This window comes from Lissotriton vulgaris, chromosome 12, assembly GCF_964263255.1.
Source record: "Lissotriton vulgaris chromosome 12, aLisVul1.2, whole genome shotgun sequence".
Classification (NCBI taxonomy): domain Eukaryota; kingdom Metazoa; phylum Chordata; class Amphibia; order Caudata; family Salamandridae; genus Lissotriton; species Lissotriton vulgaris.
In genome coordinates, this window is record NC_141700.1 from 27,929,379 (window position 1) to 27,943,984 (window position 14,606).

General features: G+C 47.7%; 1 protein-coding gene across 1 annotated transcript in view; it reads right to left on the bottom strand.

The window, feature by feature from the left end:
* The window catches only part of NDUFA13 (NADH:ubiquinone oxidoreductase subunit A13), a 55,140-nt gene that overhangs the window by 16,977 nt on the left and 23,557 nt on the right, over positions 1 to 14,606 (bottom strand). Inside the window, exon 3 of the mRNA XM_086946835.1 lies at positions 951 to 1,022. Coding sequence (XP_086802961.1) covers positions 951 to 1,022 — 72 coding nt within the window. The remainder of the gene's footprint in view (positions 1 to 950; positions 1,023 to 14,606) is intronic.

Here is a 14,606-nt window from a genome sequence, read left to right on the forward strand (position 1 = left end):
CTTCAGCAGCTACTAATCAAACAGTATCTCAATACTAAATTGCAGTCCGTGCTTATATTCATCATTACACATGAGAAGGAAATTCCACCAGGTCCAGAAGAAGATAAATCTTATTTCTTGGTATGTTTTCCAAATCCCGGGCCTTGAGATACGTGCACCCTCCCATGTTCTTCAGTTAGATTATCAAGACAGTATTTAAAGGCAAAACAACAACTCCGGAAGGCCTGCCTTGCAGGGATATGAACAGAAAGTAGCTCAACAGAATGGACGCAGACTCACGTCATAACACTCAATGCCTTATTTGTGCCTACAGGGGGCTGAACAGTCTTGCTAAAATTCTCAGCCCCACTTTGTACTCTGCCTAGAAAACAAAAATATGTCACAAGGAAAAAGTCATCATTAGCGGAACACCGTGACCAAAAAATCACCTCCACACAGCATCTGTAAAAAAAAATGCTTTACAGAGGACTACGGGCAACAAATTGCATATTCAGTACCTCACGTGAAGGAGTCTCCTGTGAAACTACAACTAAAAGCTGCTGGCATCTCACTAACTGCATCGTTCTCTTTCAAGTTTGTTCCCATGTGTGCTGTAAACAGAAGTGTGTCTCGAGCAGCACACCAAGATCCACAGAGATTAAATGAAAATCTGTCAAATCATTTGATAGAAAAACTGCAGAGTACAGGCACCCTGGGTTGGGGATGGCATGTCGTATTACTAAATCATCCTACGCGGTAATACCAGACCAGGTCAATCCTGCACCCGGTAGAACTGGTATTCATTGGTGGGCTAGTCGTACCTTTAATAGTGATGTAGTTACAGTGGGTTTAAAAGTCTTTAAAAAGTGATAGATTGTTCCTATATGTGCCTGATGAACATACACCCGTTTTAGTGTAACCAAGAACCGTACCAACAACTGGGATTCCAGCCACAGTAATGAGAAACCCACCTCCGGTCAGATTCTGCTAGCAGGAGCGGCATCAGTGCCAAGCGAGTCTCTAGATCTTCAATCAGCAGGCGCCTGGAGGCGAAAGAGAGTAGGGGCAGCAGATTATTTCAAAGTCACGCATTTCTGGTTCTGCCACAACACACTCATCGTGGTCTTCAAATCCTAGAAAAAGGCTTACTTATCTGAAACTATTGTTCTTGTATAGATTCACATACACCAAGTCCACCTTCGCACTGAATGTACCCGGTCGTCAGAAAATATTAAATACGTGTTGATTCAAGTTCTAGATACTTTGTAGCATTCAGTAGCACAGTGCAGGACTCTCTGTGGGAAAACTGCACTCCGTACCTCAGATAAGGATGCTAGGCGCACATGCTTCGGGTGGAAATGTGACAGGGGCTCTTCGAGGTTGTTTTTTTAAGCTCAGGAGCCATTGGCAAGCACACTCTGCACCCCGGTGCCTTCACCTACACCCACATGCTTTATTTATTAGAATTACTAAAAACACTTAGGAACAGGTTTGGAGTCGTGGTTTATCACCAGGACGCAGTACGGAGAAGGTTTAAAAGATAGCGAAATCTCAGTCTTCGCTACCTTTAATTTGAGCGTGTTGTGACACCATCAATGTTCAACTATTTTAAAATCACTCAATTAGCTCCTTTGGCTCATTGGGCTACAAATCTATAATTTGAGGATCTGCATACAGGAAAAAGTCTGAATAAGGTGGGTCAGCGGCATCAGATGAAGCTTAAAGAGGAGACACAACTCGGAGCGACATTGAACAGTCTCCACGTTCTTGGCGCTGCTCCCATTAGGTAAATCCATCTGCAGAGGACGATCTCCATATGACCCGAGACTTGATCGAACAGTTCTCTCCAGCAGTTTCCCCATGTAGGAGAGCTATGACATGGTCCATAATTTGAAAGCCGGTCTGGATCTTAAAGACTTTAAGTAGCAGAATTAAAAATAGCTTATTTCAATTTCCAAGAGGGGGCTCCCAGTTTCAAAGAGATATGCCATATTTCACACTTGAAGGGCATCATTTAACAGACACTTTATATAAAGTTTGTCCAGAAGAACATCTAACAAAGGGGGGGATGTGTGCGAGCGTGTCTGTGTGTGCCCCTGTGTGTATGTGTGCGACGGCGGGGGTGGGAGGGGTTCTCTGTATGTATGTGTGCATGGGCGCTCGTGTGTGTGTGTCTGCGCATGCGTGTGTCGTGTTGGAGCTTTCCAGGAGAGGAGACAAGAGCTGGCCACAGCGAGCGCGTGGCCCGCTCAATTCAGAGCGCGCGGCCAGCTCCTGTCCCCTCTCCTGGAAAGAAGAATCCCTAACAATAGGTCTCTGGCGAGACCGCGCTTCGCGCGGTTCAACGCCACAAGACCTAAAAAGAGCCCTGCCAAGGTTCCCATCTGGCCTTCTATATAAAGACTGCTGGCGGTTAACCTCATAAATCATTAAGATTTGAAGTTTCTTACTCCTCACACTATGACGCTGCACCTGCCCATTCAGTACTGGGTACAAGATGAAGACATGGCTTTACTATGGGGACCAACCTAGGTTTAAGGCCAGTGCCTACAGAGCCTCATGTGTTGGCGAGCGATTTCAGGGCCAGATTTACAAACCCTGCATCTCTTTTGTGTTACTTTTTTAACACAGACCCTATGGCCCATGCCCAGATTTACAAATAAATCATGCCACACAGCGCAACAAAAGGAAGTTACTGCACTGCGTTGAATGAACAAGTGAGAGAGCAGAACTGTGCTGTATCTAGAAAAGAAGGGGCGCTGTCTGCTTGCTCCCTGCGTTGATGCACTATCAGCAGCTGTGCGCCAACACAGACACCCTTGCACCATAGTGCAAGGGTGTCTACGTTATGGTCAGCATCGTTTTTAGCAGGAAGGAATCCCTTCCTGCATGAAAATTATGCTGAAAGGCAATTTCATCTTTGTGTGTGCTGCAAAAAGCAGCACACATGCAAAGAAGAAAAAACAAGGAGAAATAAAAATATTTCTTCCCGTGACGCCAGCCTCAGGGCGGGGCAGGCTTTTGGTGAAAATCCATGTCTACAAGTCATTGTAATGTGGACTTGCACCAGAATCCATGGGTGGATGTACGGGAATGCCCAAGCACCAGCCATGGAAAGCCTCCTTGATGCAAATTAACGCAAGGCAGCATATTGCACTGCATTAAGCTACTTTGGGTTACAATCCAATGCCAATCGTGATTTGCTTTGGAATGTAAATACCAACTCAACACTCTGCATTGGATCGGTGTTAAAAAACAAATGCAAATCCAACACAAAGTGTTCGTAAATCTTGCCCTCAGATCTTCCCTCACTGTAGGAAATAGATGGAAGGAAATAGTCGGTCCCAGAATTCAAACTGCAGCGAAGAACTGCATCCTGGCTCTGCCCGTGCCTATGGTTAAGAGGAGAGCACTTGAGCACGAGCTACAGAAGCTTAACAAACTGATATAATCATATGAAGGTGAAAGGATTGAGGTGTAGACCGAGCGGAAGGCGCAGAGTTCCAGACAGAAAGGGGCAGTCACATGAGGATGAACAGGAGAACATGCCTGTGCTAGGGAGCAGAGAGCTGGGTCACCGGAACAGAACAGCTTTACAGGGAGCTTCAAGGAATGAAACATTTGACAGTAGTGGATAAGAGCTGACATTTTCATCAGTCCACTACCTGCTCTGTCCATTTCATATCTACGTTTCGGTTAACTGTCTGACACTCAATGCATATGCTTACAAACCAGCCTATTCATCCATTCACACTCCCCAGTCTACCCACTGACCCATCCATGTATCTGTGGTCTGCATACCCACCAGTGTATTCATTCAGTCACGCTTACAAATCTATCCACTTATCTCTCCATCTATGTCAAATTCTCTCTTATGTCTGCATAGCTATCAGTCTATTCATCATTCACACACCCAGGTCTATCCACTTATCTATAAACCTGTTTATGTAGATTACTCTCTTGTGTCTGCATATCTACCAGCCTATTAAACCATTCATACACCCCAAGGTATCCACTTATCCATCAAGTTACTCTTATGCCTGCTCATCTGCCAGTCGATTCATCATTAACACACTCCAGTCTGTTCACTTATTAGTTTACTTATATGTTACTCTCTTATGTCTGTGTATCTACCAGGTCAATTAATCCATTCACACACCCCAGTGCATTTACCTATCTGTCTATCTATGTCTGTCACTCCAGCAATCTCCCTCTATTTATGTGCCTATGTTTCTTCAAATCTATACAACTATGCACTCCATGCTATCCATAGGTGTATGCCTATGTACATCTATCTATGTCCTCCAATCAATTCCTACAGTTATGTCTACCTACAGACGTCTCAGCACTTCACTTTATTTATCCTATGTATGACTATCTAATGTGTCTAGCTTCATCTATCAGTGCACACCACTCTGTTTATCCATCTATTTATGCCTACCCACAAACTTCCATCTACACCTATGCACTCCGCTCTATTCATCCATATATGTATAGCTGTCTACATCTATGTATTCACTCTACTCTGTCTGTCTATCATCTATTTGTGCCTATCCATAAACGTGTATGTACATCTATGCACTCTGCTCTATTCACCCATATATATATGTCTACGGCTATGTATGCACTCCACTCTATTTATTCATCTATTTATGCATATCCATAAACTTCCATCTACATCTATGTACTCCTTCTAGTAATCATACATTTATATATTTCTACATATATCTATGCATTTCACTCAATGTATCCATCCATACCTAGCCACATATGTATACATATATCTATGCACTTCCCTCCATTTATCTATTTATGCCTATTTACATTTGTCTATCTAAATGCATCTGTGCACTCCCCTCTATTTATCCATTTATGCTTATCCACATGTCTGTCTTCATCTATGCACTCCGCTCTATCCCTCCACATATTTCATATCTTTCTACGTGTATAATCTGCACACTCCACTGTATTTATCCATATGTTTAGCTCTTTCTAGGTGTATCTGTTCGTCCATATATTTATATATTTCTACATATATCTGTGCACTCCAGTCTATTTATCCATCCATGTATACCTATCTACGTGTGTCTACATTTATCTATGCACTTCCCTCGATGTATCTATATATTTATGCCCTTTTACGTTTGTCTGTACATGATTCTGTGCACTCAACTCTATTTAGACATCTGTGGATGCCCATCTCCTTATGACTATCTAAAAGCATCAATGCACTCCATTCTATTCGCCTGTCACTTGTACCTATCTACCCACGACTATCAACCTATTTATTCAACTATGTATCCATCTATTTACACCTGGCTACTTAGGATTACCTACATTTATCTGTACACTATCTATGTATGCCTGTCAAGGTAAGTATAATGTAGCAGGCGCTGCACCCCAAATAGAGATAGAAAGCACTATATAAATGTTGCAATACAATACCTCTATCTATACTTTCAACTCCATTTATCTATGCATGAATTATTTGGTAGTTAAGCCCCTTTACGTGTATCTATGCACTCCAATCTGTGTATTTCTGTCCATACAACCCACTATTTACAGCTGTCACTGTCGTATTACCAGCTGATTTAAGAATCTATGAATATATATTAAACATCTGAGAGTCAGACTACAAATCTACCTACTCTTTTCATTTGTCTTTCCGCCAATCTGTGCATCCACCCGGCAGTCTGCCCGTCAAAGAATCTGTCCAAGTGGCTATATTTGCAATCTCTGTAATAGCAGGTCATGTGCGATTCTTGTGTTCTATAAACACCAGAATGATCCTCAGATTTAAATTCTGGGTATGGTCGGGCTGGCCGCTGTGTTCTCTCTCATCTGAGATGTTTTCATCTCTAAACGAGGGTGCAGCGCGTGTAGTTTCCTAGGTCGGCCCAGGCTGTGACGAACACTAGTGCTCCTTAAATTAGTAATGACAGCGGCCCTGGCTGTTTGAGCTGCCAGCGGGGCCAAAACTAGCGCCTTCGCGAAGGCTCTTCACAAGGTGCTGGAGAATGAAGGAACATGGTGTGGGGGTGAGAGGGAAAGCTTCAGGGCCGAACTCCATCTTGTCAGAGAACCCCCCCCCCCCCAGTGTACTCCCCTTCCGCCAGAACGGGCCCTCAGCTCTGGGCGCTGCCACACCTCAACGCCCCTACCGAGGCGCATTCACCAGGCGCTGGAACCACGAACGTCCGATCTAAGCGGTAGGCCTTCAGCACCAAGTACAGTCCGTGGAGCAAGGCTGCCAGGGAGGCATTCAAGGGAGCGCCCCGAACCCCCTCCGTCCCCTTGCTCAGCCCCCTCCATGCGGCACTCATGATAAACAACCCTGGGGGTCCTGTCTGAGCGTGGGGGGGAGGGCTTCAGCGCCAAACTCAGTCGCGCGATAAAGGTGTTAAGAGGCATCCAGAGCGGAGCACCCACAGTCTGCAACTGCTGCCCCCGCCGCAGGTACTGCCTGTCTGATCTGTACTGAGAGTAATGGGTGCGGGGTGCACTGCTCAACAAAGCGGGACAGATGACACGGGAATGTGCATTTTCCAATCCCGTTATTTTTATTTCTACTGCGAGAGAGGGTGGCGTTTGGGGTAAATACAGGAAACATGCAAAAGTGCTGCGGCCCAAAAGGAAGGACTACCCCTCCGGTACCACATCCTGTAAGCAAAACGGTGGCTGGTTGGGCCGTCCTGCATTACCCATATGAATCCAGCCCTTCAGGCACCAAGTTTAAACCTTTATTATTCTGCCCGCCAGCGAAAGCCTATGTTTATTTGTTCGTCTTTCCGGGGCTTCGCTCTGCAGCGTCGGGAAGCAGGGGCTGCAGGGGGATCCGGGCTGGTGGTGGACAGGCTGGGGGGGCATCCAGTGTATCCTGTAGATGCCGAGCTCGCGGGGGGCGTGTGCGAGGTCCACTGAGAAGGACCAATACAAGCGACATTGTGCAACCATGCTAAACAGGTAACTGGAACAGAACGGCCACAATCATGTAAATCGCATAGCTCTCATCTCTGCATATTTAAAATGGATTATGTTGTTTTTAGTTGTTTCGCGTGATGGGGAGAGTAGACAGTGGGGACTGTCTCTCTGTATGCGCGCATGCGTGGGTCTTTGAGCTTTCCAGGAGAGGAGACAGGAGCTGGCCACAGCGAGCACATTCGCAGCTCAATTCCGAGCACACGGCCAGCTCCTGTCCCCTCTCCTGGAAATCAGAGTCGCTCACAATAGGTCTCTGGCGAGACCGTGCTTTCGCGCGGTTCAACGCCAGGAGACCTAAAAATGACCCACCACAAATGGACACCAGTCTATGGCTATAAAAATACGTATGCTTTATGTAAAAAATACGTTTTTATGCAGGTTTATTTGACAAGACCACAAGAACGATTTAGAAATGAGGCCACAGTACTTTGGAGTAAAAAGAGTTCTTGGAAGATCTTTACAAGACGATTGTTTGGGGTCCTGTGCGCTTCACACAAGTTGGGCGACCCCTTCTTTATTAGTTCGTACCCTTAACAAAGTGATTCCAACGTTGCAGACCCTGCGGTCCGAGTCACACAGTACCTTTCAATGCGGGAGTCCGTGCGTACAGATGCGGCCCCAAGTGAAGGCGGGCCCGGGACGAGGTCGGCGATTCTCCCAGGCAGTCCGGCTCGTAGGAAGCCTCGAGGTGCGAAGCGGCTGAGTGGGACTGCGGAGAGAGGTGGCAGACGATGGAGCGTAGGCGTTCGGGAGGGGCGAGGCTTCAGTACGCTTTGGAGATGGGGCCGTACCTTCAATACAGGTGCGGGCGAGCCAATGCGCTCTCGCAGGTACGTGTCGTACCCGGATAGATGAGGCAATACTTTGGTTCGGGGCGAAGTGGAGGTGTACTGCGGTGGCACCTAGTGGCGGGTACGGACTGTACCGGCGGCTCTCGTGATGCGGTGCGGACGCCTCTTAGGTACGAACCGTACTTTCCGTCAGGGTTGCTTACGAGCAGTGCGGGTGATCTCTTACAAGGCCAGAGCAGGGCGGGAGGCTGCCAGCACGCTTAAAGCGTACGAGCGTTGCTTCGCCTCACAAAGGGGCTCCGGACTATTCCAGAGGCAGGGTCGGCCAAGAGCAGTGCGACTCAGGGGGACTCAGGGGCTGGGTGCGGGCGGCCCAGCAGAGCGGGGCTCGGCTCAGGGGAGAGCGGTGGACTCGAGGAGGGGGCTGCCAGGCACGGGCTGCAAAAGTCGGAGCGAGGCACACTTCAGGTGGGGCCCCAGAGGCACAAAGATCAGGCAGGTCTCAGCAACTCGTCAAGGAAGGCAATGTAGAGTCCAATGATCCTGGGACTCTGTTCAGGGGGCAAGCTCGTTCCCAAGCCCTTGGAGATTGTTTCAGGCACAAATTCTGCAAAGTCCTTTCTGGTCTTTTCCTCTCCTTTCCTCAGCAAGGCACCTACTTCAGGCCAGTCTCCTAGGTCAGAGACAGTACTCCTCCTCCAGCTTCTCCAGGTCCTTCTAGTCGGGCAGATGTTCTTCGTGGTCAAAACAGGATCTGATTTCCTAGGAGCGGGGCTCCTCTTTTTATACACAGTTTCTTTTGTTCTTTCAGGCCTGGGCGGCCTTTGCCTAAACCAGTCCAGGCCCTGAGCACTTTGTTTTGCAGACTCTGGCTTCTCCTTTCAGGGAGCAGGGCAGGAACATCAGACGCTCCGCAAGAGGTGGAGCCAGCATTGTGGTGACCAGTACAGGCCAGGAGCACTCTGTTGACAGACTTCCCCTCTCTCTTCACAAGGTGCAGGGCAGTCAGTCGCTCCCCAGGGGGCGGAGCCAGCATTGAGGTGGCAGAGCACAGCCCTATTCAGAGTCAAGGGGCACTCCCCCCACCCATCCTGGTGTAAACCCTCTATTCACCACCTGTCATCCCCAGCCCTGTCACTCACATAAACCAGACAGCAGATACACTTAAGAGCAGAGGCGGGCTGAAATGGTTAGGCAAGCAAATACTAACTTTCTAAAAGTAGTATTTGCAAACACAGGATATTAAAATAAACTTTACTAAAATAAGTATTTTATTATTTTGTGTTCAGGCATACTAAACTTGAATTTCTACCATGTTCCCTGAGCCTGCTGGGATTATAGAGTGTAATAATTCCAGCAGCCCATTCTGGCCTACGAGAACAGGTAGCCTTACAATAGTGAAAAACGAAAATGGCTGTAATTCACTATTAGGACATGCCACACACATCAGGGCTTGTCCTACCTTATGCTTACAATGCACCCTTCCCATGGGCCTACCATAGGGGTGACTAATATGAAGTTAAGGGAAGGTTTAAGGACTGGCAAGTAGGTGCACTTGCGCAGCCAGCATGACGGCACCAGACTACACGCAGGTTCTGCAATGGCAGACCATAGACACATTTTACAAGACTGCTTCTGTGGGTGGCACAACCAGTGCTGCAGGCCCACTAGCAGCTTTTGGAGCTACAAGCCCTGGCACTCCTGGTGCACTTTACTGGAGTATGACAGTAAACCAAATAAGCCAATCATGGAAACCAATCACATATACATTTTACAGTAGGGAGAGCATATGCACGTTTAGCACTGATCAGCAGTGGTAAAGTGCCCAGAGTCATTATACCAACAAAAACAGGTCAGAGAGAAGATAGGAGGAAGGCAAAAAGTTCAGGGATGATCCTGCAGAGAGGGCCAAGTCCAACAGTGCTCAATTACCATGTCAGTTCATAACAATACACGTAGATTGTGCACTTGGACAGGGGTCAACAGGAGCAAGTGGTAAAACTTTCAGGTCACACCAGTCTAAGTTGCCTGCCAGTGGGTGGGTTTTATGCTACACATGCACGACGAACATCAGCTGAGTGATGCCCCAGAGTGATGTGTTGGTGTTCCGTGATGATGTGGTGGTGTCCCGTGAGTGATGTGGTGGTGGTGTCCCGTGAGTGATGTGGTGGTGGTGTCCCGTGAGTGATGTGGTGGTGGTGTCCCGTGAGTGATGTGGTGGTGGTGTCCCGTGAGTGATGTGGTGGTGGTGTCCCGTGAGTGATGTGGTGGTGGTGTCCCGTGAGTGATGTGGTGGTGGTGTCCCGTGAGTGATGTGGTGGTGGTGTCCCGTGAGTGATGTGGTGGTGGTGTCCCGTGAGTGATGTGGTGGTGGTGTCCCGTGAGTGATGTGGTGGTGGTGTCCCGTGAGTGATGTGGTGGTGGTGTCCCGTGAGTGATGTGGTGGTGGTGTCCCGTGAGTGATGTGGTGGTGGTGTCCCGTGAGTGATGTGGTGGTGGTGTCCCGTGAGTGATGTGGTGGTGGTGTCCCGTGAGTGATGTGGTGGTGGTGTCCCAGAGTGATGTGGTGGTGGTGTCCCAGAGTGATGTGGTGGTGGTGTCCCAGAGTGATGTGGTGGTGTCCCAGAGGGATGTGGTGGTGTCCCAGAGGGATGTGGTGGTGTCCCAGAGGGATGTGGTGGTGTCCCAGAGGGATGTGGTGGTGTCCCAGAGGGATGTGGTGGTGTCCCAGAGGGATGTGGTGGTGTCCCAGAGGGATGTGGTGGTGTCCCAAAGTGATGTGGTGGTGTCCCAAAGTGATGTGGTGGTGTCCCAGAGTGATGTGGTAGTGTCCCAGAGTGATGTGGTAGTGTCCCAGAGTGATGTGGTAGTGTCCCAGAGTGATGTGGTAGTGTCCCAGAGTGATGTGGTAGTGTCCCAGAGTGATGTGGTGGTGTTGTGTGGCGTGCGGCAGTGTGAGGCGGGCGGCAGTGTGAGGCGGGCGGCAGTGTGAGGCGGGCGGCAGCATGCAGCAGTATGAGTAATGCAGCAGTGTAAGGCGGGCGGCAGTGTGCGGCGGGCGGCAGCATGCAGCAGTGTGAGGCGGGCGGCAGCGGGCGGCAGTGTGAGGCAGGCGGCAGTGTGAGGAGGGCGGGCGGCAGTGTGAGGAGGGCGGCAGTGTGAGGCGGGCGGCAGTGTGAGGCGGGCGGCAGTGTGAGGCGGGCGGCAGTGTGAGGCGGGCGGCAGCATGCAGCAGTACGAGTAGTGCAGCAGTGTGAGGCGTGCAGCCGTGTGTGGCGTGCAGCCGTGTGTGGCGTGCAGCCGTGTGTGGCGTGCAGCCGTGTGTGGCGTGCAGCAGTGTGTGGCGTGCAGCCGTGTGTGGCGTGCAGCCGTGTGTGGCGTGCAGCCGTGTGTAGCGTGCAGCAGGCTGTGCTGTCTGTATCTTCCGTTCTTCGCAGAGTCCATTCAAGCTGTGTTTAAGGCCTCACATTTTCCTCATCAGTGCTACAGACTTTTTTTTTTTTTTAAATCAGGCTAAGGTTTGACAGGCGGATTTTGATATGCGCTAGTTAGGCTACATTCTCTCCGCAAGCCTGCAGGGTGAAATGGCCTATGCTTTTAGTCTTCTGTGAACACCCTCCCCATCCACTGGGCTTCCTCACATGAGGGGTAATGTGTTGCCGGCGTCAGAGGCGCACGCTTCCTGACTTAATTCCAAATCCCTGCTTGAGGGTCTGTGGTGGCAGGTGCTGCGACGTGGAACGCAAATAGCATTCTGAGACAATCCACCTGCTTAAGCTTCACTTGTTCCAGACGACCTGCAAGTATTTATCATAGTATTTATCAATGTGCTCACCAAATAATTCCAGCAAATCGAGGTGAACACATTTATCTGCTCAAGCTGTGCAAGGGTCTGCAACATTCACTGACGTCTCGTGCTCACCCCAATCCACTCGCAGTGCTTAGCAGTAATGCTTTCTATCATGGGCTGTCTTGTCGGGGATTGTTACATCGTGGCAGAGCTTTTGGCACACAAGGCAACACTGACAGGCTAGGCTTCTCTAGCATGATTCACATGCCGAGCCATGCAAGCCATTCTATCCAAGGTGGGGCAGTGCTAGGCAATTTAAAGCTCCCCCGACGTCATCTCATATGGTCAATCTGAGCAAAACTGTTTTAAATAGAGGTTACTAACACAATGAGTGGCGCCCCAATCCACCAGTCCTCAGTTTTTAATCGCTGACGTGTGCCCGATTTTCCAGACTGAAAGACATTAATTCATACGTCTTTACTTGGCAGAAAAATGAAATTACAAAAATACACTCACAGAAATAAGTAATTTTCACAAGTATTATTGTTATTGGTGAGAAATTAAGCAAATACTTCAACATCAGTACGATACTATATGTCAATTGAGCGAGACTGAAAACACCCTTTACCCCACCATATTTGTGACAAAGAAAACAAGACGTCAGCGTTTACTCCCTGCGCCCTGAAAAGGATGCAAAAAAAAAAAAAAAAAAAGCTCTCAAGTGGTGCATGCGTGCCACTGCGAGCATATGTCTTCAATGATCGAGCCGGACGGCCGCGATAATTCAAGATATATGGCCTCTGGTGCGCGTAACAGACACCATTAGGCAATGGGCGGAGCTGCGTGACCGCCCATGGCCTTTTGCGTGTTCTGTTAAAAAACAGCACGCACGCGAAGGCCAATGAAAATAGACCTTGGAAATAACATGCACAAACTGCGTGGAATTTCCAGGTCCATTTTCAAATACCCTCGGGAAAGGAGTCGCGCTGCGCGACACTGCATGCGCAGAGTACGGAAGGCCCGAGCCCTAAAAAGGGGTGCGTACGGGGTTCAGTGGCAGTAGCTCATTTAATGCAAGGGGAGCATGAGACCTGGAGAAATGCAAATCTCTTTATTCCCTGTCAATCAACATAAGTAAAACATTTCCATGAAGTATTTTTACTGTCAGGAGGATCGCCTACATCTCGTGATGTCATATGGGCTTAAATAGCACGCCTTTATAGAAATGAAGCTCTACAGAAATTACTAGGCTGTTTTTTCAACTTGAGTATACTAAAAAAAGAACATATTTGGCCAGGGCAACAATTTGTTATATATCTTTATGATATATGGAGAGAGTTCAGTAACGTAAGAACCGGGCTTCAAGAGGTATTGATGCATAATTTCCTGCTCATTGCCCACTGAACTTGCACACGGATAAGACGCCCGTCTCCTTTCACCACAAGCTCTCTCAATGGTGGCTTCTCAAGGCACTTCACTGAAGTACTCACTCTTGTTTAACTATATGTGGTCATCATCTGAACCCAGTTCCCAGAAACGTGTTTTCTCCTTAGCCCAGTAGTAGATCTGGCACTTGTGCCAGGAAGTAACTGGGATATAGAGGTTATCTCAGCATCAAGGCTGGTCTTGGAAATTTGGGACCCAAAAGCCTTGGGTGTAACCAATTCCTCAACCCTGCTTCTAGCCAAACCTTCATATCCCTTTTATAAGGCCTCTCACTTTCTTCTCTGCACCACTTAGGAATATCTGGGCAACCCACTGTTGGGTTACAATTACCCACAGGATGCAAGTAACAGGTCATTTGATCCTTTTCAAAAGACATGGCAATTCAAACTCGGAGGGAGGGGCACAAGCCCTACACAATTTGTGCATATCCTTATTTAGACAAAATCTATGTAGGTTTAGGAAAACTGAATGTGTGCTTCATCCTCTACAGCGAAAAGAACTGATTTTGCTGGTAAACTTCCCTAAGAGGAAGCTACTACTGTCTTTGGGGTTTTTGGACAGGATTGTGCCCATTATTCAAATTCCAGATTTGACAGGAATGGAAATTAAGAGATTGTGCTCTAAACCTGCAACATGTTTGTGATCAGCACTCGACTTCATGGGAAACTAAAATATTGCCGAGTCCTAGATGGCTATGTTCAGCTTTGCATTGATGAGCCTGAAGGCATCGGAGATGGCCACAAGAGAGGATGGCTGCTGCTCTCTGCTTATTAAGTCCTCCATTCCTAAACAATTAAAAAAATAGCAAAAACCTGGGTGCAGAAGATCGTGTCTACCTTCAGATATTAGTCTTTTGAGCCCCATGCATGAGCAATGCATGAGAGTTGGTGGGGTAGAGGGGTGGAGGACGGTGTTGGTGGCTGGGGGATTGTACCTTCAGACAAATACTACATGCACCATACATAAAAGTTGTCCAGCTGTCTATTTTCTAAACATTCCTTGAAAAGATTGCTAACCAGCTTTAGAGTACAGCCAAAGTGTATTTACATTTTTATCTACACTAAGACTTTACGGTCAGAGTAATACCAATGAGCCGCTTCAACAGTGGCACTCCAATGTCTGGAACCATCTCTGCTACAATAACCGTCTTTAAATTCAGTATATAATCAGAACCAGGAAAGCATTCTTTGTGTTTACTTTCAAAAAGTGGAAAATACCGAGACATGGAACACGTGTCCTGGTAAAGTTTCAATCAAAATTGACATGGGGTTGGAAAAATGGGTGATGGGAATCAGTCTTACGTCGGGCAAAAACGATCACAAATCCCATTTTAACATTGAAAAAGTTTTCACAGACAGGACGCCATACTGGGGTGTGAAAAAGGAGGAAAGTTCCTCATACTTTTGCATTTGATGAATAAAACATTTTTACACAGCAGTGCTATATTTTTTTATCTAAAAATGAAAAAATATATATTTTTGCAATTTTCATTCTGCTGCTCTACTTCTAACACAGGAAGGTATGAACAGGACAAATTAGTGCATGCATTTGGAGGCCTGGAACATTGTGATACGGGGCAGCCTGCTAGAAGACAATTTACCACACTATCTCATCACACA